The sequence below is a fragment of the Sinocyclocheilus anshuiensis genome, unplaced genomic scaffold (genome assembly GCF_001515605.1).
Source record: "Sinocyclocheilus anshuiensis isolate Anshui unplaced genomic scaffold, SAMN03320099.WGS_v1.1 scaffold58, whole genome shotgun sequence".
In the NCBI taxonomy this organism is placed as follows: domain Eukaryota; kingdom Metazoa; phylum Chordata; class Actinopteri; order Cypriniformes; family Cyprinidae; genus Sinocyclocheilus; species Sinocyclocheilus anshuiensis.
Genome location: NW_015547688.1, coordinates 1,917,470 through 1,942,229, shown reverse-complemented (window position 1 = coordinate 1,942,229; position 24,760 = coordinate 1,917,470). Strand labels below are relative to the sequence as shown.

General features: G+C 36.4%; 1 protein-coding gene and 1 pseudogene across 1 annotated transcript in view; both read left to right on the top strand.

Annotated features, from left to right (window-relative positions):
• The first annotated feature begins 13,570 nt into the window (after nucleotides 1–13,570).
• On the top strand, nucleotides 13,571–19,393 carry LOC107703318 (visual system homeobox 2-like; annotated as a pseudogene).
• A 2,508-nt stretch (nucleotides 19,394–21,901) lies between these two features.
• Nucleotides 21,902–24,760, top strand: part of LOC107703317 (MICAL-like protein 2) — a 14,812-nt gene continuing 11,953 nt past the window's right edge. Inside the window, exons 1-2 of the mRNA XM_016505907.1 lie at nucleotides 21,902–21,970; nucleotides 23,791–23,932. Coding sequence (XP_016361393.1) covers nucleotides 21,902–21,970; nucleotides 23,791–23,932 — 211 coding nt within the window. The remainder of the gene's footprint in view (nucleotides 21,971–23,790; nucleotides 23,933–24,760) is intronic.

The window sequence follows — 24,760 nt, the reverse complement described above, 5'->3', positions numbered from 1 at the left end:
GGAAGGCCTGCGATCGGACGCCGAGGTTGCTTTGTTTCTTCTCGATAGGCGAGTAACACCGTGTCTGCGCCGCAACAACTAAAGTCTGTCTAGTACACTGGACGTGACAAAGCGACCGTAGAAAATCATTTGAAATTTGTGTCAATACGTCATGAATAGAACGCAGCAGCAGTTTTCTGTCGGGGATTTGTCATGTCGTGCCGCATCCAGTGTAGACCACAGATATGTATATATATATCTATGGTGTAGACAGCATCACTGATTATAATGAGTTCTATAGTATTTTGTCGCGCCGCGCCACTTGCGTCCGGTGTAGACACGGTGTAACATTGGTTTTGTTTTGTTTCACAGAACTAATCGTTGCCTGGGTTGCGTACGTATGTGTGGGGCGGAGTTTGTTTTGGTGATTTCAAATGTCAACATTGGCTACCAGAAATCGCTTACCCCACCTTTAAGCAGAAACGTGCAGCTTGAATTTTCTTATTTTAATTTTTTTCCACAAAGTGTGTGTGTGTGTGTTTTCTGTGGTAATGGACAGCATGCCACAGATTCTGGTAATAGTGCTTAAAGATCAGGAATTATCTCTGTTTTGTTTTTCCCAGAACACGCTGATATTCTTCTCTATAAGGCGTTTTTAGTGGGCATCTACGGTCAGAGTGACACCAGCTCCATGATCACAGAATCCATGAAGGTCTTGCGCGTGGAGGCAACGACATAGACGTCCGTTTCAATCATGTTGGTACACAGAGTTTTGCTTTGACTCAGAAGTGTCATGCACTGTTGATCCTGTTCAGATCTGTATTCAGATACAGCATTTGATGTTTACATTTCTAGACGTTATTCCTCAAATACTGAAAAGCATTTTATGTTTCCAGTGATTCTTGTGTCTGCTGGGAGTGAAGCCTGTCATAAGTATTTTTGTCTACTGCTTTGAATAATAAAACTGAGTTGTAGAAATGCTCCTAACTAGTTTTTTTAGTTTTGTTTTACTTAGTCTCTCTCTCTCTCTCTCTCTCTCTCTCTCTCTCTCTTTTTAACACTTCAAGATTGGTATTGTTTGTAAAATAACTCTTTTCGTGGGAGGATAGGGGAAGGCTGTGATCTTTTTCCTTTGCATGATTGCAAATGAGTGAGCATGAGCTTTTCGGCCCCCTTTTCTTCACATTGTATCCCTAACAGATCTCAGCTATGCTGTGAATGCTGTGATGGAAGTCTATTTGCCATGAAAGTGCAAGTTGTTCTCGTCCAGTGTCACTGATTTCATCTGTATGGAGACGAGAAGGGAGAACAGCGCGCCAGCATGCCGGTGAGCCTCGGCTAAATTAACCGTAGCGGTAATTGTTCAATCACAGACACCAAAGATCCCTGTGTGAAGAGTGCATGAGGGCTGAGAGTGAGTGTGCGGGTGTCTGGTTACACTGGGGTCTGAGGAAGAGGGTTATCTGTGTTTTGTAGAGGGCGATCGGTGGACATGCCCGCACTGGCGGCTGGAGGACTGACAGCCTCTCAGCGAGCGCCTGATGAAAGGAGCTTCTTCCTGTGTTCAGTTTCATGCTCTGTGCTCTGCTTTTAACATGTCATCATAAGTGGACTTTGTGAATCTTCATCTCTTCTGTGTTTTGAACTCTGCCAGACATGGTCCACAAATAGGAAGCAGGAAGACTCATGAGTGTAGCACGTACAGTATGATTATTGTTATTATTAAGGGAAATAAATATAAACATTTGATGTTATAGCACAAATGAAAATCAGTAAAATAGTGAAAAGGTGGCATTATATTTAAATTACTCAAATAGTACATTAATGCATTTTAAAAATTAAAAAATGACAGTCAAGATATAGAAATGCAGTAAAATAGGTACTTCTGATACAGTAGATTCATCTGAATTATATATTGGCTTATTTTTCTGATTGAAGGGATGTCTTGATAATAACAGACTATGAATTCAGATTTAATGATTCGTGTCAGTTGGCCGAAAATTGGTTATGAGAAATAAGGGTATTTGAAATGTACACTACTGTCTCTTATGGTCACAGATGCTGCATTTATTTAATCAAAAATAGTAAAAACAGTAATATTGTCAAATATTATTACATTTTAAAATAAGTGTTTTCTATTTAAATTTTAGAATATAATTTTTAAATGTAATCAACAGAATGTATTTAAAATCTTATAAACATTATAAATGTCTTTTTGACATTATAAATGTCACTTTTGATCAATTGAATGTGTCCTTGCTGAATAACAGTATTAATTTCTTAAAAAAAAAAAAAAAAAAATCTTACTGACACTAATCTTGTCATCATTAGTGTATCTTTCATGACATTATTATTTAATATTTTAATTATTTAATAATGTTTCGCTGGACACTTTCTGCCATTTTCAATTGTTACTATACAAATCATGAAATAGTGCCCAAAAATCTCCCATTAACAAACTGAAATAACCTTTTATTGAACAAAATACATACACAGATCACTATTATCCGATGACAAAATATTTTTTGATCAACCTCAATTTTTTTTTTCTTTATGTGCTATATATCACAAACCATCATTTGGTCTGAAAACATCTCCTTTTACAGAGTAAAAGTTTTTTTTAGGCTTCATTTTGTTTAGTTTTTTTTGTTAACAGCAAACCTTATTGAAAACAAACAGAAAAGAAGCTGATAGTCAGCATTTTGTAAAGGATAAGCACCTCCTTTCACTGACGCTTAAAAAAGGGTTTAACACCCTTTTTTTTTTTTTTTTTACCCTAATCATGCAAAATATATGATTAGCCTCCTTTGAGTTGTTGTGCCAAAGAAAATTGCTGCCATCCATCTTAACCTTCACATACTATAATAAATTAGACAAGAAAACACCCTGCTGTCAGTTAATTGTCAGTTAATTTGTGCAAATTTGTGCAAAACTTTTTCGATAACAGTGATTTGTGCATAAAGGGTAGATGTCATAATTGCCTTTTCAAGTGTTATGACTACTTAACGTTTAGCTAATTTCCTTGGAGATGCTGTAGTCAATTTTCACCATCATTTGTCTTGTGTTGGATGTGCTTGATCAGTCTTAATTGCGGCAGGAAGGTGTCACATAACACGGGTTCCTTTAGTGGCGTTTCATCGGCTTTAACTGCCTGTGCTTTTGGTCAGATTCCCAGGCAAGTTCTCATAGGCTGGCTCGCGCTGGGGCGGAACGGAGATGAGTGACAGCATGGGTGGGGTGTGAGTGATGAGCCACTGACACATCGATAACCGCTCACCTTTTCATGAGGCATGCCCTTGCTGCTCCGTAAAACTGCTCCGTGCACTGCTGTATGTTGTCTTGAACTTTTTTATAGTTTTTGTTAGATGGTTCTCTGTTCCTGTAGCACAGTGTTTCTCAACCCTGGTCCTGGGCGCCCCCCAACACTGCTCATTTTGTATGTCTCCCTTGTCTGACACACCCATTTCAGGTCCTGGAGTTTCTTCTAATGAGCTAATGAGTTGAATCAGGTGTGTTTGATTAGGGAGACACACAAAATGTGCAGTGCTGGGGGGCGCCCAGGACCAGGGTTGAGAAACACTGCTGTAGCAGATAGGCATGAATGGGGCAAGCAATGCCAAACACTTGGGTGTGGATGACACATTGTGGAAAAATTGTGTAGAATTTGTTGAAACAATTTTCTCTCAAAAATTGCTTGTAAATTCAATTAACGCTTAAAAAAGGGTTTAACCCCCTTTTTTTTTTTTTTTTACCCTAATCATGCAAAATATATGATTAGCCTCCTTTGAGTTGTTGTGCCAAAGAAAATTGCTGCCATCCATCTTAACCTTCACATACTATAATAAATTAGACAAGAAAACACCCTGCTGTCAGTTAATTGTCAGTTAATTTGTGCAAATTTGTGCAAAACTTTTTCGATAACAGTGATTTGTGCATAAAGGGTAGATGTCATAATTGCCTTTTCAAGTGTTATGACTACTTAACGTTTAGCTAATTTCCTTGGAGATGCTGTAGTCAATTTTCACCATCATTTGTCTTGTGTTGGATGTGCTTGATCAGTCTTAATTGCGGCAGGAAGGTGTCACATAACACGGGTTCCTTTAGTGGCGTTTCATCGGCTTTAACTGCCTGTGCTTTTGGTCAGATTCCCAGGCAAGTTCTCATAGGCTGGCTCGCGCTGGGGCGGAACGGAGATGAGTGACAGCATGGGTGGGGTGTGAGTGATGAGCCACTGACACATCGATAACCGCTCACCTTTTCATGAGGCATGCCCTTGCTGCTCCGTAAAACTGCTCCGTGCACTGCTGTATGTTGTCTTGAACTTTTTTATAGTTTTTGTTAGATGGTTCTCTGTTCCTGTAGCACAGTGTTTCTCAACCCTGGTCCTGGGCGCCCCCCAACACTGCTCATTTTGTATGTCTCCCTTGTCTGACACACCCATTTCAGGTCCTGGAGTTTCTTCTAATGAGCTAATGAGTTGAATCAGGTGTGTTTGATTAGGGAGACACACAAAATGTGCAGTGCTGGGGGGCGCCCAGGACCAGGGTTGAGAAACACTGCTGTAGCAGATAGGCATGAATGGGGCAAGCAATGCCAAACACTTGGGTGTGGATGACACATTGTGGAAAAATTGTGTAGAATTTGTTGAAACAATTTTCTCTCAAAAATTGCTTGTAAATTCAATTATTTACAATACAAAGATATGGCAAGTAACATTTAATTAAATGTGACCCTGGACCACAAAACCAGTCATAAGCGTAATTTTTTAAATTGAGATGTATACATCATCTGGAATAGAATAGAATAGAATAGAATAGAATAGAATAGCTTTCCATTGATGCATGGTTTGTTAGGATATGACGATATTTGGCCGAGATACAACTATTTGAAAATCTGGAATCTGAGGGTGCAAAAAAATCCAAATATTGAGAAAATCGCCTTTAAAGTTCTTAGCAATGCATATTACTAATCAAAAATTAAGTTTTGATATATTTACAGTAGGAAATTTACAACATATCTTCATGAAACATGATCTTTACTTAATATCCTAATGATTTTTTGGCAGAAAAAAAATTGATAATTTTGACCCATACAATGTATTGTTGGCTATTGCTACAAATATACCCCAGCGACTTAAGACTGGTTTTGTGCTCCAGGGTCACAAATGTGAAATTTTAAAGTAGAAAGACTAAAATAGTATTTTCTTGTAAAACATATTCAAATAATCTTTATTTACAATTTTTAAATGCACTATAAGCAATTTTAATTAAGGATATTTTTGGAGACTTTCATACAATGAAAATCCGATTGGTCTGATTTGTGAAGCTTGGACTGAAGATTGTGTACATTTTTAGTAGCAGTGAAAAAGCATGAAAAAAAAATAAAAATTGACATTATTCTACAAAAATTCAGGAATATTAGGAGACATGAAGCCTAAGTTTAAACCATTTTTTTATAAGTTTAACATTTTGGGAGGAGTAAAATTTACATATGTGGTTTCAACAACCAGATGCATTTACACTTGTCGAGTTTCGTCTGGATTGCGGCCCAGACCACCTCCTGAAGTGGTTTGAGCGATCGGATTTATATCCGTCTCGAATGCGTTTCGGAGGGCATTTACACCTGGTCTTTTCACGATCGGATAGCTATCCGATCAGAAAAAACTCATGGAGAGACCAGGTGTAAACAGGTCTATGTTTACATCGTAGGTTATGCTCATTTTTTCTTATCGGATAAAAAGTTTATCCTACTCAAATGTGCACATAGGTTTTTTTAATGCGCATTTTTAGAATTTATGCGCATCTTGGCGTTTCCATCCAGCATTTCTTTTATGCGATATTCCAAAATGCGCATAAAAATAGGTGGATGGAAACGCAGCTATTGAATTAGACCACAAACTCACTTCACTTTTCTTTGCTTTCTAACTTCACCCAGTTCAGTCCAAATACGTTTTGGGGGCAACTGCACCAAATTTCCAAACTTTTGTTGTTGTATCAGTAACTCTTTTAACTGTGATTAATTGCCCTGATAATTTTCGTAAGGGTAGCAAATATCCACAAGTACCAGCAGGTGACCACAGATAAATGGAAAGAGCCACAGTAAAGCACTGCGTATGTCTCACCTTTGGGAGGGAAAGAGATGTGCCGCTACCTGCCTGTGCACACCTGTCGGCTCTGTGTTCCTCAACAGCTCCTTCGCTTAGATCATCTCCTCTTCCTCCACGCATGAGTTGTGCCTGGCTACCGTGGAAAAAAATGTAGACTGGCTCTCGCCTCCCTTTTCCCTTGCACTTTGAAGTGTAAAGTGTGATTGCTTTTGGATCGCAGCCGCTCTCCTTGAAGGTTTTGACATGAAAAGCAGCCTGGGCTCTCAGGTTTATCCCATTGCCAGTGATCCAGGACTAAAGCAATCAGCTCACTGCCTGAGAGATACTAAAGATGACTGAAATATCCTTACCTATATATCACTTTTGTTGAGAATTGCACCATTTTTGTTTGAATGGGAAAGATTACATTTTGGTTGGCATAATAACCAGACCATGAAGCCATGTAATGACCATTGACCAGAAGCCTGACTAGTATCTGTAAAGCATGTTTTAATGAAAGGAAATGGAGAGAATCCTGTTATAACCTTAGTGACTCAAATAATGGATCTTCATTTCAATTGCACTTGTAAGAGTGCAACAACTGTTTTGTCTGAAAATTAAGGCATTTTCCCATGACTCATGGCCAGTCATCCATCATGTTTAGTACTGTATTTCAGGTGTTGTGTATTCTTAAGTGTCACTCCAGTGTGTATTAATGTTATTATGCATTGTTCTTAAAGCCTGTGCTGGCATATCCTCAGGAGAATTTGATCGCTTCAGAGCTGATATCAGAGACTGTGGAATGACTTGAGGATGTTTCATATATGTATTTATGTGTGTGTATATATGAAGATTTTTTTTTTTTTTTACGACTGCTGTTTAGTTTATCTCAAAATACACTTGAAAACAGTAATGTTGTGAAATATTATTACAATTTAAAATTTTTAAATACAATTTAAATTGTAATTAAAAAAATGTTCTATGTTATTATATTTTACATTTTTATTTATTCCTGTGATGCAAAGCTGGATTTTCAGCATCATTACTCCAGACTTCAGTGTCACATGGTCCTTCAGAAATCATTCTAATATGCTGATTTGCTGCTCACGAAAAACTTAAATTATCAAAGTTCAAAATAGGTGAAGATGGTAATGAATTGTGTAACTGCAATACAGTCTTCAGAAATCATTCTAATATGCTGATTTGCTGCTCAAGAAAAACTTAAATTATCAAAGTTCAAAATAGGTGAAGATGGTAATGAATTGTGTAACTGCAATACAGTTTCTTTTGAACAGAAATTTTCAAGAACAGAATTTATTTGAAATAGAAATATTTTTAAACATAATAAATTAAATTTTAAATCAATTTAAGGCATCCTTACCAAATAAAAGTATCAATTAAAAATAAATAAATAAAAAGAGAAAAAGAAAAACAGTATGTACATACACTCTAAAAAATGCTGGGTTAAATATAACCCAGCGCTGGGTTAAAAAGGGACAAACCCAGCTATTGGGTTGTTTTGACCCAGAAACTCAAAACTTTCTGGGTCAAAACTTTTTAACCCAGCATTTTTTAGAGTGTATTATTAATTATTAACTTAAAGGGTTAGTTCACCCAAAAATGAAAATTAGCTTGTGTTTTACTCACCCACGAGGCATCCTAGGTGTATATGAGTTTCTTCTTTCAGACGAATCCAGTTGGAGTTATATTAAAAATTGTCTTTGATCTTTAAAGCTGTTTAATGCCACTCAGCGGGTGTTGCATTGCTTCAGTCCAAAAGAACTTAAATTAAATTCGCCCATCCATAAAAAAAAAAAGTGTCTCACACGGCTCCGGGGGGTGAACAAAGGCCTCCTGTAGCAAATCGATGCGTTTTTGTAAGAAAAATATCCATATTCAAAACGTAATAATCGTAATAATCACTTTAATGTAGCTTTAATGTAGCTGCCAAAGTCATATTGGACATAACACCTAGGATGCCTCGGGGGTGAGTAAAACGCAGCCTAATTTAAATTTTTCGGTGAACTAACCCTTTAAGTATAATATATATTTTTTTTAAATTTACAATTCTGGTAACATGGTTGCCACATTCAAAGTAAAATCTGGGTCCTGAAGGAAAACCAGTTGAAAGCCATGCTTATATCCACTTCATTTTAGGGATAATGTGCAAATAACAGAGTATGGCTAGTATTGGTGCTTTCTTTAGTGAGTTACCTTTCTTGCTCTGCATTGAATGCAAGTCTGCATTCAATGGCCACATATTAATGCAGGAATCATTTCCTGTTGCTGCAGAGGCAATGAACCCCTCAAAATTATGATCCAGTGTCAGAAATATCTCATTCAAGAGAACCTATGCCACACTAAGAACATTTGAAATGGGAAATTGCATCTTGAATTAAGCCTATCAAATAGTATTCTCTGTTTATTGTTTGATGATGTTGGACGACTCATTTAGGCAGTCTATTTCCCATTTTATATTTCATTGATTTACTTTAATTAGGATTCCGTATTAAAACTACTGATATTAGCAACTTCACCCCCAATGGAATTTTCACGCTCTTGTCTTGATTCCTCTCTCTGATTCAAAGAAAATTCACTCGTGCATGTCTTCACTGAAGCCCCGAAGCACTTTGAGCTGTTGGTAATGTTGTTAAGCCCCTGTGTATTCAAATGACGGCACACAGTCTCGAACAAGTGTGAATCTAAAAGATCAATACAGGCCTGCAAGATCTGCTGCCATTGTTGCCCTAATGCCTCCTTCAGTTAACTGGAAATGGCTCTGAAATCTTTTTTTTTTTTTTGTCTTCACATACACTTTTTATGTAGGCCTAGATCTGGACTGGCAATTGGAAAGTTGTAGGTTCAAAGCCTGTGATGTGTGTTTCATGAACTTTCTCCACTGCGCCCTTAAGAATGTAACCCCAGGATGCCCCAAGCTTCAGATAAAAGAGGTATTTCTATATCTCCAGATGTATTTGAGCCCTGCCAGATTGTTGGTAGAAAAGTATATACAAGCAATTACCATTCTGAAAGTATGAGGAAAGCAGGTAGAACTTAGATCCCTCAATGTTTTGACAGCTGCCTGAAGAGTTTTTGTCCTTCACTGCTGTTGTGGCCTTAAAGTCAGTGACTCACTCAGCCAAGATCGGCACAGCTGTGTACCGTGGATGTCTGGATCTGATCAAAGTTAGCGCGGGATTAGCGGTTAGCGCTGATGCTGGTGACAGCTCTTGAGTCTCTCTGCAGTTTGATCTGATTAGCGGATAGAGGGTGGATGAAGATGATTATGAGATGAAATGTTCTTGGGAATTAATTCACACCTGTGTTTTGTTCTCCGAGAGGTCATGACAACTCTTCGCTTATCCGTCAACAATAGGGATGCAGATGTTCGCTGTCTGCTTTCAGTATGAATGTCTAAAACAGGAAGAATTTCTGTTATTTCAAGTTATCAATCATCCACTAGCCTCTTTTTTTGTGTGCTATTGTGTTACGACCAGTGATTCTGAGTTCACCAACTATTACAATTCTGTCATCTTTTACCAGTGGTGTAATGTAACGAAGTAATAATACTTCGTTGCATTCTAAAAACACCTTTGCTCATGTGCAAACAAGTGCGCGCACAACCGGGTTTGATTCATTTTCGATTCTGGGGTGTGCGATATACAGTATATCATCTGCAATAATATGGTATGTGTTGTTTTAACGATGTGCGATCTGACGTTAACTTTTATCTATATCACACAAAGAATACCGTTTTTCTGCAGATATTAGCATGATAACACATTTAATAATCATTTTATATTCAGTAAAGCAATAAGTGACTTACATTTTAGACATAATATTGCTTGTTTTTGCTCAATTTTGCCAACGAAAATAGTTCCAAACAAAGATCACACAGCACTGTTTTGCGTCTATGCTCTGAGCAATGGACGCTGGTGTTTACATATTGAATGAATCAGCTTATTTCAAATGTCAGTATTCAACGTTTTATGTTAAAAACAAAACATTACGCCTATTTATGCACCTGTAACTGCAGGTTAAATTCATCCATGTCCCCTCTGAGATACATTAAACTAGAATGGTAAGAATAAGAAGCATTATTTACATACAAAATGGAAGAAAGAGTTAAAACTGAACACAATCTTGCTACTCAAGCTGTGTATGAACATTTATTTATTTGATTCTTTTCAATTTTGCATTTACTTGTACTTTTACTTTCAAAACTTAAGTACGTTTAAGATTTAAAAAATACTTTTCGTACTTAAGTACAAAGTATCACATACTTTAAGAGTAAGTAATATTCCAAACGGTGACTTCAACTTCTACCAAAGTCATTTTCTGGTAAGATATCTGTACTTTTACTTGAGTATGGCTTCTTTATACACCACTGTCTTTTACTCACCCTCATATTTCTGCCCTTTTTTTCTTCTGTAGGACATTGTAGATTATTCTAGTAATTTGCTGATCATTCTGGAGATCTGGTCGGTCTGGAGCTTTCAAGATTCCAAAAAGACACTTAAGTACTAGGAAAGTATCATAAAAGAAGTCCATTTGACTCGTTTACCAAATTTTGTGTCTTCTGAAGTCATATGATTGCTGTGTGTTATGAACAGATCAACAATTTAGCAATTTTTCACTGATCATTTTTCTTTCCAGTGAACTGTTAACTACTACATTACAACTGTATTATTGTGTCAATGAGTTGAACTTAGTTCGCCCAATAGTTCACCCAAAAATGAAAATTACCCCATGATTTACTCACCCTTAAGCCATCCTAAGTGTATATGACTTTCTTCTTTCAGATTAATGCAATTGACCTATCGCCTATTGCATCTACCAGCCAAGGAAACGTGAAAAAGATTAACCTAGTAACTTTGTTTTGGTAAGCCTTTTTCTGCAAGCGTCTGAGAAAACGAGTGCGTCAGATTTTGCTCCCTTGGTGACGTGGCAAAGGGATCTCATTATAATATTACCGCCCCTTAATCTGTAAACTTTCACCCACGGCGCCGTCATTTTGATTTCGCAAGCGACAACGGTGTAATCCCACGGCGAAAGTTTGAGAAATATTGCATAAATTACATTTGGTTGAAATGCTTGTACTGAGACATTTTGCATTCTACCTGTAATAAAACTGTGCTAAATGTTTTGGGCCACACTAGTAGGAAGCATTTGAGCTGTGTTTATGATAAATGTGCATAACATTGACTGTAAAATATGTATTTTAGGGATGGAAATGACATTTTTATATTTGGGACACAATTGCGCTACTTTGGGCTGTTTTTTTTTACCAGCATGGGCTTGGGATGCTTAATTAAAATGATGTAATAGTTGTGATCATTATTTTACCTTCAGTGATCATTCAGACTTGATCAGTTGCAGTACTACTGACACTCTGTCAAGTCTGTATCAAATCAAGCACTCCGTAATCACAGGTAAACTGTCTGATCAGTCAGATGTTTGTCATGAGAAGACTTCCACAAAACAACTATGGTTTGCAGACAGTTATAAGAGTTGATGTTACAAATACATCTTTTGAATATACTGCGTGAACTTCTGGTCCTGTTAGCTCGGAGAGCTTGATTTTCCCTCCTCAATAAGTTTGGTCAGTTGTTTTGTTTATTGGTCTAGTTCTTGTTTCTTGAGTTGCATTGGTTAGTCACTCAATTAATTCTCTTGTGCTTCGTTCCCCACTTCTGAATTATGTTGCATTGATAAGGAGTTATCACAAAGTAAGACTGTTTAGTTGTGCTATCTTACAAACAGTATATAGTAAATGTAAGTTAAAGTGTCACAGATGTAACCGGTTAAAACTTGGAGTGGCGATGAGGTCTTAAAATGTATGGAAAGAGTCTTAAAAAAGGTCTTAAAAGGTATTAAATTTAACTCCATGATTCCTGTATATACCCTGTCATGCTATGAATCCATCAAGTCAGAGGACATCAAACGTTTGCTATTTTGAGCCTATTTTAGAACACACTGTTTTTAGAACACTCATTTGTCACGAGTTTCTTAGTAAAGTAAAGAGTTTAAAACCACTTGAAAGTCTGGTAGTGTGTGATCCTCAAGTCATTTCGTTTTTTAATCTGTAACCATTTCCAAAGTCGGCAAGTGTATGATGCATAGTGCTTTAAAATATGTTCAGATTTGAAAAAAACATGTAGCATATTCCAGTCTTTAAGATTTAGATCAGCCTGATATGCGAATGAATGAATTAGATGGTCGATTAATTTGGAAATATGATTCATTCATGACATCTCTATTTCTCAAATGAACACTTAAGTCATATGAACCACTTTCATAATGCTTTATCCATTTTGGAACTTGACACCCTTAATTCACATGAACTATTATACAGAAAAGGTGGTATTCTTCAGAATTTTTTTTTTTTTTCTTTGGTGCTCCACAGAAAAGAAGTCGTCTTGAAAAAATATGAGGGTGAGTAAATGACAGAATCAATTTTGGGTGAACTATTCATTTAACAGAGCACTAAGTGTCTACATGAAAAGTGCATAATTTCTCACTCAGAATTCCCTCAACCTGTTTGACGTGCTGTAGTGAATAGTGTGGCATTCCTCTCTAAGTACAATTTGGTCTTAGTTGGGAAAGTGATCTGTTTTCAAAGACCAGAGATCCATGACCCAAAACCATTGTTAGTGAACTGTGTCCTTAGCTCAGGACTGAACAATACACCTTGTTTGGACAGGTGATCTTATTCCTAATGTGCAGAAGGCTTTGAGTGAGATAACAGGCTTGGACGTCTTTTGGAACAAAGGCGTCGGGTTTTAATCTGACAGCAGAATTCCCAGTTGATGCCACACATTCTCCATTTCAGATGCTTTCGCCAAAGAGAAGCATGTTGATTATGAAAACTCATCAAAGCCTTTCCTGAAGGATTTTTCCATTTAGTCATGTTGTATCGCAAATGGATGTCATACAAACACCCAAATGCTGCAAATGGGCTTGTAAATGAATGTCAATTATGTGGGCCAATTAGTGTGATGTGTTTACTGTGCAAACAGAGGCTGTTTGTTTGCGCTCTCTGCAGGTTTCAACTAAAGCTCTGTTTGTATTGGGTTTTCTTACTGAACGTTTCTCAGCTGTGAACCTTTTGATTCTCCCTTAATGATTTAATATCACCGTGTTTTAAGATCTAACCCTTGTACGCCGACAGCAGGGTGAGAGCGACAAACAGGTCTCTCTGGCAGTTGTACATTTGCAGCTCAGGAACGGTGCTTTTCCCCATTTTCTCGCCACACTCCGATTCCACATGTCTGCTTTGTCATATTAATAAGTGAACACAGAAGCTGAAGAGTGCCTGAACTTGTCTATGGAATACTTCAGAATGACAGGCCTGTCCATATACAGTACTCCTCCCCGAATGGAAGTGGTGGGATATTACTCATTTACTCTTTCAGAGTAGCCGAGGTGTGGATTAGGAGGCATTAGGTGTCACCGTTGGACGTCTGCTGAAGAGTGATGCTGTAAGAAGCCTCTCTTAAATGAAGCATGGAATCAACGGTCCCCTATGATTGGGTGATTCCCTTCAAACCCGGCCCTGTTTTACTAGGATTAGTGGTCATAGGTGAGTCATGTGACTCGGAGAGGGTGGGACTCACACCTGACTCAGGTGAGAAAAGTTTTAGTGACTCTGGATCTGCTAAGAAGTTCTCTTGGAGCTGGATCTCTAGTTTGTTCTTCTGTAGCACTTCAACACCTGAAGAGACTGTTCATCACGTGCATGCGTCTATTTCTGGAGCTCTTTCTGGACCTTGCTGAACTTGGGCCATGTTTGGCACTGGGCATTTGGTGTCTCCTCTGTCTTCTGCAGTCTTTCACTCTTCGGCTGCGCACTTCTTCCCGGCGTTTCCCAGCAGGTTGACCTCACCGCAGATCTTCATCCCCGGGCCTCTGCTCAGCTACGAGCTCCTGCGCAGTTACCTGCAGCCCAAGCCCTGCAAACAGGCTCTGCTATTGGCCGCTCAGTCCACAGGACAACATGCTGAGAATATCGGTGAGCCCATCTTACATATAACATCTTATATGCCATCTTTCATTTATTTATTTGGTTTAAATTATATTTTTATTTTCATGTGAAGAGTAAAAGGAGAACTTTTATCACAAAAAAAACGTTTTATCATTTAGCAGACATTTTTGTCCAAAGCGACTTATAAATGAGGGCAATAGAAGCAATTATACCAACAAAAGACAAAAGATTGTAAGCGCTGTGACAAGTCCTGGTTAGTCTAACGCAGTACATGTAGCAAGGATTTATTTATTTATTTATTTTTGATTGGCTCATAACTAACAATCGATTATCAATTAGAGGGCGTAATGAATGCTGCATTAATTTTCTTTCTTTTTTTAAAGTGGATAGAATAGAGAGAGAGTTAGTGTTACTCAAGTTATTATTTTTTTTTAATAATAAATAAAAATAAACAAGTAGATTGAAAAGACTTTAGAGAATGTTAGTGTTAGAGGCTCAAGATGTATTTTTTTCAATAAAAGAAAACAAGTAGATAAAATAGAAATAGAATATAGATTGTTAGTGTTAGAGGGTCAAGTTTTTTATAATGAATTAGAAAAGCAAGTAGATAGAACATAAAAAGAATAGAAGGTGCTAGTGTTAGAGGGTCAAGTTTTTTATATAAGAAATAAATAAAAGAAAACAATTACAGTAGATAGAATAGAAAAGGAATAGAGAGTGCTAGTGTTAGAGGGTCAAGTTTTTTAATAAATAAAAAGAAAACAAGTAGATAGAATAGAGTTAGTGTTAGAGGCTCAAATTATTTCTTTAAATGAATAAAGTAAACAACTAGATATAGCATGAGGCTCAAATTATTTATTTAAATAAATAAAGTAAACAACTAGATATAATAGAAATAGAATAGAGATTGTTAGTGTTAGAGGCTCAGATTATTTCTTTAAATAAATAAAAGTAAACAACTAGATATAATAGAAATAGAATAGAGATTGTTAGTGTTAGAGGCTCAGATTATTTCTTTAAATAAATAAAAGTAAACAACTAGATATAATAGAAATAGAATAGAGATTGTTAGTGTTAGAGGCTCAGATTATTTCTTTAAATAAATAAAAGTAAACAACTAGATATAATAGAAATAGAATAGAGATTGTTAGTGTTAGAGGCTCAGATTATTTCTTTAAATAAATAAAAGTAAACAACTAGATATAATAGAAATAGAATAGAGATTGTTAGTGTTAGAGGCTCAGATTATTTCTTTAAATAAATAAAAGTAAACAACTAGATATAATAGAAATAGAATAGAGATTGTTAGTGTTAGAGGCTCAGATTATTTCTTTAAATAAATAAAAGTAAACAACTAGATATAATAGAAATAGAATAGAGATTGTTAGTGTTAGAGGCTCAGATTATTTCTTTAAATAAATAAAAGTAAACAACTAGATATAATAGAATAGAGATTGTTCGTGTTAGAAGGTCAAATGTTTTTATAATGAATAAAAAAGCAAGTAGATAGAATAGAAAAATAATAGAAATAGATAGTGGTAGTGTTAGAGGGTCAAGTTTTATTATAGAATAAATAAATAAAATAAAACAATTAGAATAGAAAAAGAATAGAGAGTGCTAGTGTTAGAGGGTCAAGTTTTTTTAATAAGTAAAAAGAAAAGTAGATAGAATAGAGTTAGTGTTAGAGGGTCAAGTTATTATGTTTTAAATAAATAAAAATAAACAAGTAGATAGAATAGAAATAGAATACAGAGTGCTAGTGTTAGAGGGTCAAGTTATTATGTTTTAAATAAATAAAAATAAACAAGTAGATAGAATAGAAATAGAATACAGAGTGCTAGTGTTAGAGGGTCAAGTTATTATGTTTTAAATAAATAAAAATAAACAAGTAGATAGAATAGAAATAGAATAGAGATTGTTGTTGTTAGAGGGTCAGGTTTTTTATAATGAATAAAAGAAAGCAAGTAGATAGAATAGAAATAGAATACAGAGTGCTAGTGTTAGAGGGTCAAGTGTAGATGGAAGAGATGTGTCCTTAGCAGTTTCTTGAAGATGGCTTAAGACTCAGCTGCTCTGATCTTTTATCACCCTCATATTGATTATTTATTATATACTTACTACTTACTAAAAAAAATAATATATGGACATGAAATATTTATCTTGCGTTGAAATCACTTTATTATGTGTGAAGAAAGAGGCCACATAGTGATACGAGAGACATTTAAGAAACTGATTGCCTATGACAACAATCAGTTATATAATTTAATGACTGGCTAATAAGAATCATGTATTCAGTAAAGCCGTGTAAATAAAACCTTCGAGATAAGATTGCTCTCTTATATAATGTGTTGTATGGCAAAAAGCTTGACTGGTGAGATAGCTCTGAGTGTTGGATATTTATTTAGGTGATTTGCTCTTAATAATACATATGTGTAGCGTTCATGAAGAGAGGCCATTTGTGAATCATATTCTCTCATAATTGTCCATCCTGATTTTACAGTATTTAATAGGATTCAAAATGTTTACGAAGGATTGGCTAGCAACTCGTAACTAACAATCAATTATCCGGCTCTGCTGAAGAGGGCTTAATGAACGCTGCGCTAATTATCCAATCTAGAGCCATTAGTTCCTTGTCAGCCTCTGGCAATTGTCTAATTGGTGGCTGCGATGTGGCTTCCAGATGAACCCCGGCCAGTGAAGCAGCGGCGAGCTCGGGCCAACTACAGCAGCTGGCAGCTGGAAGAGCTGGAGAAGGCCTTCGAGAGCACCCACTACCCAGACGTCTTCATGAGAGAAGCCCTGGCCCTCAGACTGGACCTGATAGAGGCCAGAGTGCAGGTTGCCGTTGCCTTGCTCTCTTTGACTGTTGTGATGCACAAAATAATATGAATATTTACTAAATATTTCTCTGAACCATTGCTAAGATTATTACTATCATTATTTTTTTCTTTGTATTTTAATTTTTTCAAAATTTGCAGCATTGTTCTTCTTTAAAGTGCTGTTTTGTCCCTAACATTTTCAGTGAGGAAATGCTGTAGTGACATCATAATTTTTTTTTTCTTTTTTTCTGTTTTTTTTAACTAAAATAAATTTATTTGAGAGACAAAGCAAAAAAAAAAACTAAGAATTTTTTTTTAAATCAGCATTTTCCTAATGATTTTCTTAATCTCTGGTTCTCTTAATGAGTCATTTCTATGTATATTTTTCTACTAAAATACTAAAGAAGAGAACTCTTGAGAAGCAAATCTGAAAAAAGAACAAAAAAACTATTTAGATTTTCTTAATGAGTTAATTTAAATGAGTTAAAAGTCATTTTTTTCTGCTAAAAATTCTTAAAATAAGAGAAATCTACTTAATAATAATAAATACATTTTCTCAATGAATTTACATTTTTTTAATGATTTTCATATATATATATATATATATATATATATCAAATATTTGTTTTAGTAAAAATATATGAAATCTACTTTACAAGAACAATTGGAAAGAGGAAAAAACTATTTAGATTTTCTTAATGAATTTTGATTTTCCTAATGATTTTCTGAGTTATTTTTTATATAATTTCTACAAAAAAAAAAAAAACTTTGAAAAAGAAAAATCTGCTTGAGAAGCAAAACTGTAATAAGGAAAAAACTATTCAGATTTTCTTCATGAGTTTTGATTTTCCAAAAGATTTTTTAAACAAGTCATTTTCATATTTTTTCCACTAACAATTCTTAAGATACGAAAAATCTACTTGAGAAGCAAACAGAATAACGAGACCAATATCAATACTAATACTGTGAAAATTTGCAGAATTGAATCTAACACACAATACAAAACAAAAACAAAAACAGTATTTTTTCCCTTTATTCCCATAGGTGTGGTTCCAAAACCGCAGGGCTAAAATGCGCAGACAGATGAAGCTCCAGAGCCAGGCAGGAGAGCAGTGCGGCCGGCGCGACAGTGACGACAGACAGGTAGATTCGTCCAGCAGAAGCACAGCTCCAGAGCTCCACAGCAGCAGCAGCCCAGGCTGGGACAGCAAACACCAGAAAGGAAGCCCCACTTGGTCCAAACCGTCCTCATCAGCTATCCACAGCCCCGTAAGCGACATGCATCAGCGGCCGAGAGATCAGGAGGGGTCAGAGGAGCCCAGTCCAGAGGACTTCCGCTGCTGTAGCATTGCCAAACTGAGGGCGAAGGCCAGGGACTATGAGGCAGAGATCCACAGCACTGTGGCCAAGGCCAGCAGAGAGAAGCAGATGAAGACACAGGTATCTGCCACAGGCCTGGACAGAGACTGAAACAGATGCAGCCATTATACATTACCTCAGAATCACACAGAACACATTAGAAATCCCATTCAGTTTATTATTTATTATTATGCACAATTACACAAGCAATGAGGTTAAACAATGTGACTGAGAGCAGCGAAACACACATTTCTTCACACAATTTTTTTTGCTTCTTAGATTGTCACAATGTCATGTCTTATCTGTGAAACCAATGGACCCTTTTCAAATTTCCGGGATTATCAGAAGTAGAAGTCATCGTAGTTGGGTAAACTTCTATGGTGGATGAACAGAAACTACAACAAATGTTTTTTTTTTAAATTGTGTGTTCCCATTTACCCTAATAGCAAAAAATAAAATAAAAATAATCATGATAGTGTTTCTATGGCTTAACATACAAGGGGAAAAAAACGAGACCGATTACTTTGCTCAGAAGAGAGAAAGATGTCAAATTTGCCGTCATTCCCTCAGCAGTTGTGTTAAAAACACCCAGCAGTGTTCATTTTTATGTAATTTAATGCCAGTCTAATATAACACATCCTATAGTGTAATAAATGTTTTAAATGTTTAAAAAAAATATCTGTGGAAAAACGTCATCTCAATCTTTGAAAAGGGTCCATATCAACTCATAATAATACTTTTTTTATTATACAGACAAATGTGAAGTTAAATGTATACTCTTTTCTTAATTTTAAATGTTTTCTTTAATTATTATAAGCAACAATTTATATACAGCCTTTAAAACAAATTTGAAAACTTTTTTGATGTTGCTTGCTTCACTTTATGCCTACAGTGGACATTTCCAAAGCTAGTTTTCTCAAATGTTATTGGACTGACAGCTAGTGAACAAGAGGAGCTAAAAGAGGTAGCTCGTGGTGATCTCATCGATGGCCAGCTCCTCTATCAGCTATCCTGTTACCCTGCATGAAAACACAGGATGTCTGCAAGCTGCCACAAGCCCTCCATAAACACAATAGGGACGGCTGAAAAATGACTGCCTTTTTTGACAAAAGGTGCTTTTTAAAGATTGCAACACACTTTACATATGTACTTTTTTCCACAATAGATGCTAGTTGTGCTGAACATTTGTTCATATACTGTAATTATTGCATGCTTTTGGAAATCACTTTTTAATTTCATGTTTCATGCTTAACATTTACATGTTTTTCAAGAAAATTTGCTACCTAAGGGGACCATTCAACCATAAAATGAATATTCTGTCGTCATTTACCCTCATGTTGTTCCAAACCTGTATGACTGACTTATTTTTTCAGTGGAACACAGAAGAAGATATTTTGAAGAATGCTGGTTGCCAAACAGGGTTTGGGTCCCATTGACTTCCATAGTATGGACATAAAATATGGGACCTGAAACTGTTTGATTAATGATGCAGAATTTATATTTTTGAGTGGACTATCTGTTTAAATCCATTTCAGATAATCCTGGGAAATGTTTGTTCAGAACTGCAACCCCTGAGAACTTGTGAAATGCAGGACACCGCTGGTATATCTGAAAATATGGACAGAGTGCCTGCTTCATGTCAAATGAATGTAAAAGTTCTCAATTAGGGAATTTCCTGTGGAATCAGCAGAAAAATCAGCTTCATGCAATGTTTGTGTGACCAAAGCTGGTGTTGAAGAGCCTGAAATTGCATTAGTCTTTAGTTCTCTGAGCCAGTGTGGAGTAAGAGTGCCCTCCTCTGGGCAACAGGGTCCTCTTGAGTTTAAGGGCATCTTGTCTTGAGATTAAGCAGGTTTGTTTGATCAGAACAGTCTATGAGCAGTGTTGGGGAAAGTTACTTTAAAAAGTAATGCATTACAATATTGCGTTACTCCATAAAAAAGTAACTAATTACTTTTCTTAGTTACTTTTTATGTAACACAGAGACTATAATTGAGTAAATGAAAGAAACTGCTGTTAATTGTAGATATGTTTATTATGTAAAGTTTAGACCATTTAAAGGAATATATATCTGTTTTATTATTGTTAAAGTAAAACAACAGGCTGAATGTTAAAGGTTTTTTTTTCTCTCTCTCTCCCAGGGTCTGTATTCGCCTATGCAAATGAGGTGGACAGTCTGACCTTGTTAAGAGACCATTGTAAACATTCATATTCATGCAACAACAATTTGAACTGATTTATGCTGATGGTTGTAAACATCCTCTGCAGCCCCCTGTGGTTTCATCATAAACATATTACACATGTACACTGCCTGTGTCATGAAAATATGGGTCATTCTTGTTATGAAGTACCTTATAAACAATGTACTTGAACAAATGAATGTGCTTTTGTTGCAGTTTAAGGACTTATTTTTATAAAGCATACACAGAAATGAACCGGCTTTCATTAAAGGGGTCATATGATGCTGCTAAAAAGAACATTATTTTGTGTATTTGGTGTAATGATGCAGTTTAAAGTTAAAAAACCGCATTATTTTCCACACACTGTACATTATTGTTTCTCTATGCCCCGCCTTTCTGAAACGCTCGATTTTTCATGACGAAACGGATATCGTCCTCTTTTGGAAGACCAAACAAAGTAGTTTCGCTTTCACAACGAGCACACAGCGTCTTCAGGACATGGCGGCGGCGGTAACAATACTACAGCGAGAATAAAAGTTACGCCTTCTTTCTTTGCGTGAACATTTGGGCGGCGTTATGCAAATCTTCCCACATCGTGACGTAGATATGTGGGGGCGTGTTCGAACGAGCCGTTTTAGGTAGGTGTGGCTAACTCTTAACTTTTATAAAGAATATCTCTTTGGATTTGAGACTTTAGTCTTTGCAACTTTACAGACCTTCTTTATTCACCAAGAGCTTGTAACACTCCAAAGAGAAAGGAAAAAATGAAATCGCATCATATGACCCCTTTAAATGCATCCATTAAATCACAATCCCCTAGAAACCAGCTCCAAAATGGCAAGGACAAGTTAGTTCTAGTCCTAGGCTTTAAAATGATTTGTTTACAGATGAGTAACATTAAGTGTGAATGTTAGTTTTTAAATATACTGTAGCTGAATTGTTTCTAAAGCCACTGTAATTCATTATACTGCAATGGAAGTAGGCCAGCAGATTCATGGGTAGTTTACATCCTGCAACGTGACATACTCTTCCGTTATATACTACTTCCATCTAACAATATTCAAGTGATTTTATGTATGCAGCTTTTTTGACTTTATAGATACTACATGGAATATTTGTATGCCTCATTACAGGACTATTTTGAATGAACTAGTAGAGACAAAAATTAGTGGAAAATTTGTGACCCAAGTTTTATTCTTTCCTTTATTCATTCAAATGACGTAACATTTACATATTTAACCCAAAGTCTTGACCACAGTCTATGGGCATGTTGGGTCACAGTATACGCTCACTATTTATTCATTCTCAGCCTCAAATGTTATTTTTCTTTAGGCCTACTACTTGTGTAAAATGTTAATATTGTAGGTTTTGTGACCTTTAAAAACTTATTATTATTATTATTATTATTATTATTATTATTAAACTTTCATCAGCTTACTTTAGCATCAGCATTGTATTGTAACACTTCTCAAGGTTTCTATCTGTCTGGTGACTCATGTCCTTGTTTTCTTTCAGAAACTTTGAGTCTCTCTCCAAAGACAATGTGTATTACAACAACCACTTGGTAAGTTATTCTGTTTGGCCTTGATCATAGGAAATTACGACAGACCTGATGCAGGGTGACCCATAGCTTGCGTGTTTTGCAGTTAGTTTTAGCTGTATCCTGTGCAGATGTGTGTTTGCTACAGTCCCGTGATAATGCACTATTGATTTTTTGTTGTTCGTTTTGTTTTTGACAAGTTGGCTGGATGTTTGTTTGTAACCCAGCCTTATGTACTTATACGTTGTTTCTCGCATAATGACATGAATAAGAGCACTTAAGACTCTCTTCTCACAGCTTGTGAAATGCATGTGATCTAATGTTTACAGAGTTCTTAAATGGATGAGACTTGTTGCTCAGTAAAAGAGCCTATTTATGGGTCAAGTCTTCCAGCCATAGCTTTTGGCACAAAGATATCCTTTAGTTTCTGCAAACATTACCTTGCAGTGAAACGTCTAATGTTTCAAGCTTGTACTCTGTGAACTTGGGTAAGGGGGAAGAATATTGTCCTAAACCATCCAATTTTATTTTTTCAGGTTTCAGTTTATTTTTTTATTTTTTTTCCGGTGAGTAATTACTACACAGTCTAAATCGATTAGGATCTATTTATTCTTTTTATGGATTCCACACTTATGCTTTGATCATTTGATTTATTTATTGTTCACAGGCAATTTGTAAGTTTCAGTTTATGTTATGAACATTTCTAGAGTGGTAGATTTCAGATTGCTGAGAGAATATTTGGTACCTTGGTGTGTATAAATGTTTGTATTTTTAAATTGTTAACCTAATTTAATTGTTTGAACCAACAATTTTCATTCTGATAGTGTAAGCTTTACATGTAAGATTTAATTTGCGTTTGAGGATATGGATGCTGTCCGTCCAGTGATTATTTTTCATCCCTGTCAGGAAGTGCTTCTATGAGAATGAGGTGGTGAGAAAGACACAATTGGGCCTTTTTTTCCTAATGATGAGCTCTTCCTCATGTTGCTTCCTCGGTGACTGTAGATTATAAGCCACACACTCTGAGATCTATTACAAACCCTCACCACTTCTATAGACCGCAGTCAGCTGTAGTTTGAACCCGAGCCGTGTGGATTCTGTCCAGTTAATGTATTATAAAGAAGGGTGACAGTCAGGCACCTCTCTGTCAGGATTAACTTACCTCTGTTCTACTACTGTGTTTACAAATGTTAGTTCATCTGTGCATTTAAACACCAAAGAATATGGTGCATTTAAATACCAATACTTCCACCAGTGTGCTGTTTAAACCCAGCCAGTATTTACCTAAAATGTTTATTTCATACTATCAGCCCCTCAGTGCTGTAACACAGAAGAGAAGCAGGAAGTTGCAGCTGCATCATGGAGGATATGCCGCCCCTTCCTCAGCTGTCCTGTAAAATTTAATGAGTGTATCCAGGTCAGGCCTAAACAATGCCCTGGTATCCCCCTCTCCTGTCCCCATTCCCAGGCTGCTGCGCGCACAGGAAATGTGCTATTCATTATGCGCTCCCTTCCCGGGCCGTCTTGATGTGCCAGATCGTGCTGCTTACTGGCCTATTCTATTTCTGACGTCTACCTCTTTTGTGCCTTGTCTGTGTTTGCAGTTAATTGGCCAAGTGCCTTTCCCCTAGAAAATGGTTTCCACAGCATGATATCTGCGGCCTGAAACAATCGTATGAGGTCATCTTGAATGAGCATGTTCAATGGTTGTTATAAACGCAGGGTACTTGTCTTTCGTCGTTTTGGTCGTCAGATTGTTGTTTTCTGTATGGATTCATCCCCCCATTATGTGGTGTTGTAGCTGTGAACTTAATGGCTGATTTGTGTCCTGTGATGTGCTGCAGGCGTTCTGTGTGGCTGAAGATCATCTGGGAATCCCAGCTCTTCTGGATGCAGAGGACATGGTGGCTTTGCCTGTCCCAGACAGACTCAGCATCCTCACATATGTCTCACAATACTATAATTACTTCCACGGCCGCTCGCCAAGTAAGACTGTGTTTATCCACCATGACAGGGTTTATAAAGTAAAAGTTTTGTTTTTTTGTCTTATCTGAATGCTGTACTATGTTCAGAATGTTAAAGTATTAGTACACGCACTATTTAAAAGTATAGTGTAGTATGCAGAATGTGAAGCATGTATTATTATGCCACAAACATTTCTAACAGAAGTATGCACCAGTCACAGGACCTCATTACATTGAACTCTGCTAGTGGCACCCAATTATGAATGAATTTTTATTTTTTTTACCCTGAATATATATATATTTTTTTAACTTTGTGTAAAAACTTTGGGCTATTGGATGAAATGAGTCAAGCTGTGTGTTGCACTGTGGGATACAGTATCTTAATGTGATCCACTGTAGGCCTGGGCGATAAAACGGTATCGATATTTATCGACGGTACACCTTCTTCGATAACGATAGAAAAGATGTTCGATATAGTGCATGATATAGGCACGTGCTATGAGTGACGCAGACAGCACACACGAACACATGCTGAAATTAGTGTTGTGCCTGCCTGTGATGAGGATGTTGTGAATAAAGAATGAATATTAGTCTAATTTAAAACCCTTTTCACTGCGTCTCATATGTTTTTAAATGCAGTCTGTGTGAATGGCTCTTCAGCTCTTTAGATTAAGCAATGCATAAATTGATTATGCTGTTTTGTTCTTAATTGTTTATGCAATTTACGAAATTATATTTGATTTTTATGAGTTAATTTAGACGTTATGCACGTTTTTATAGAGTTACTTCCTTGCGTTGACAATTTAAATGTGCTGCATTATTTTGCTCATTGCGCCCTCCTGTGGCCTCG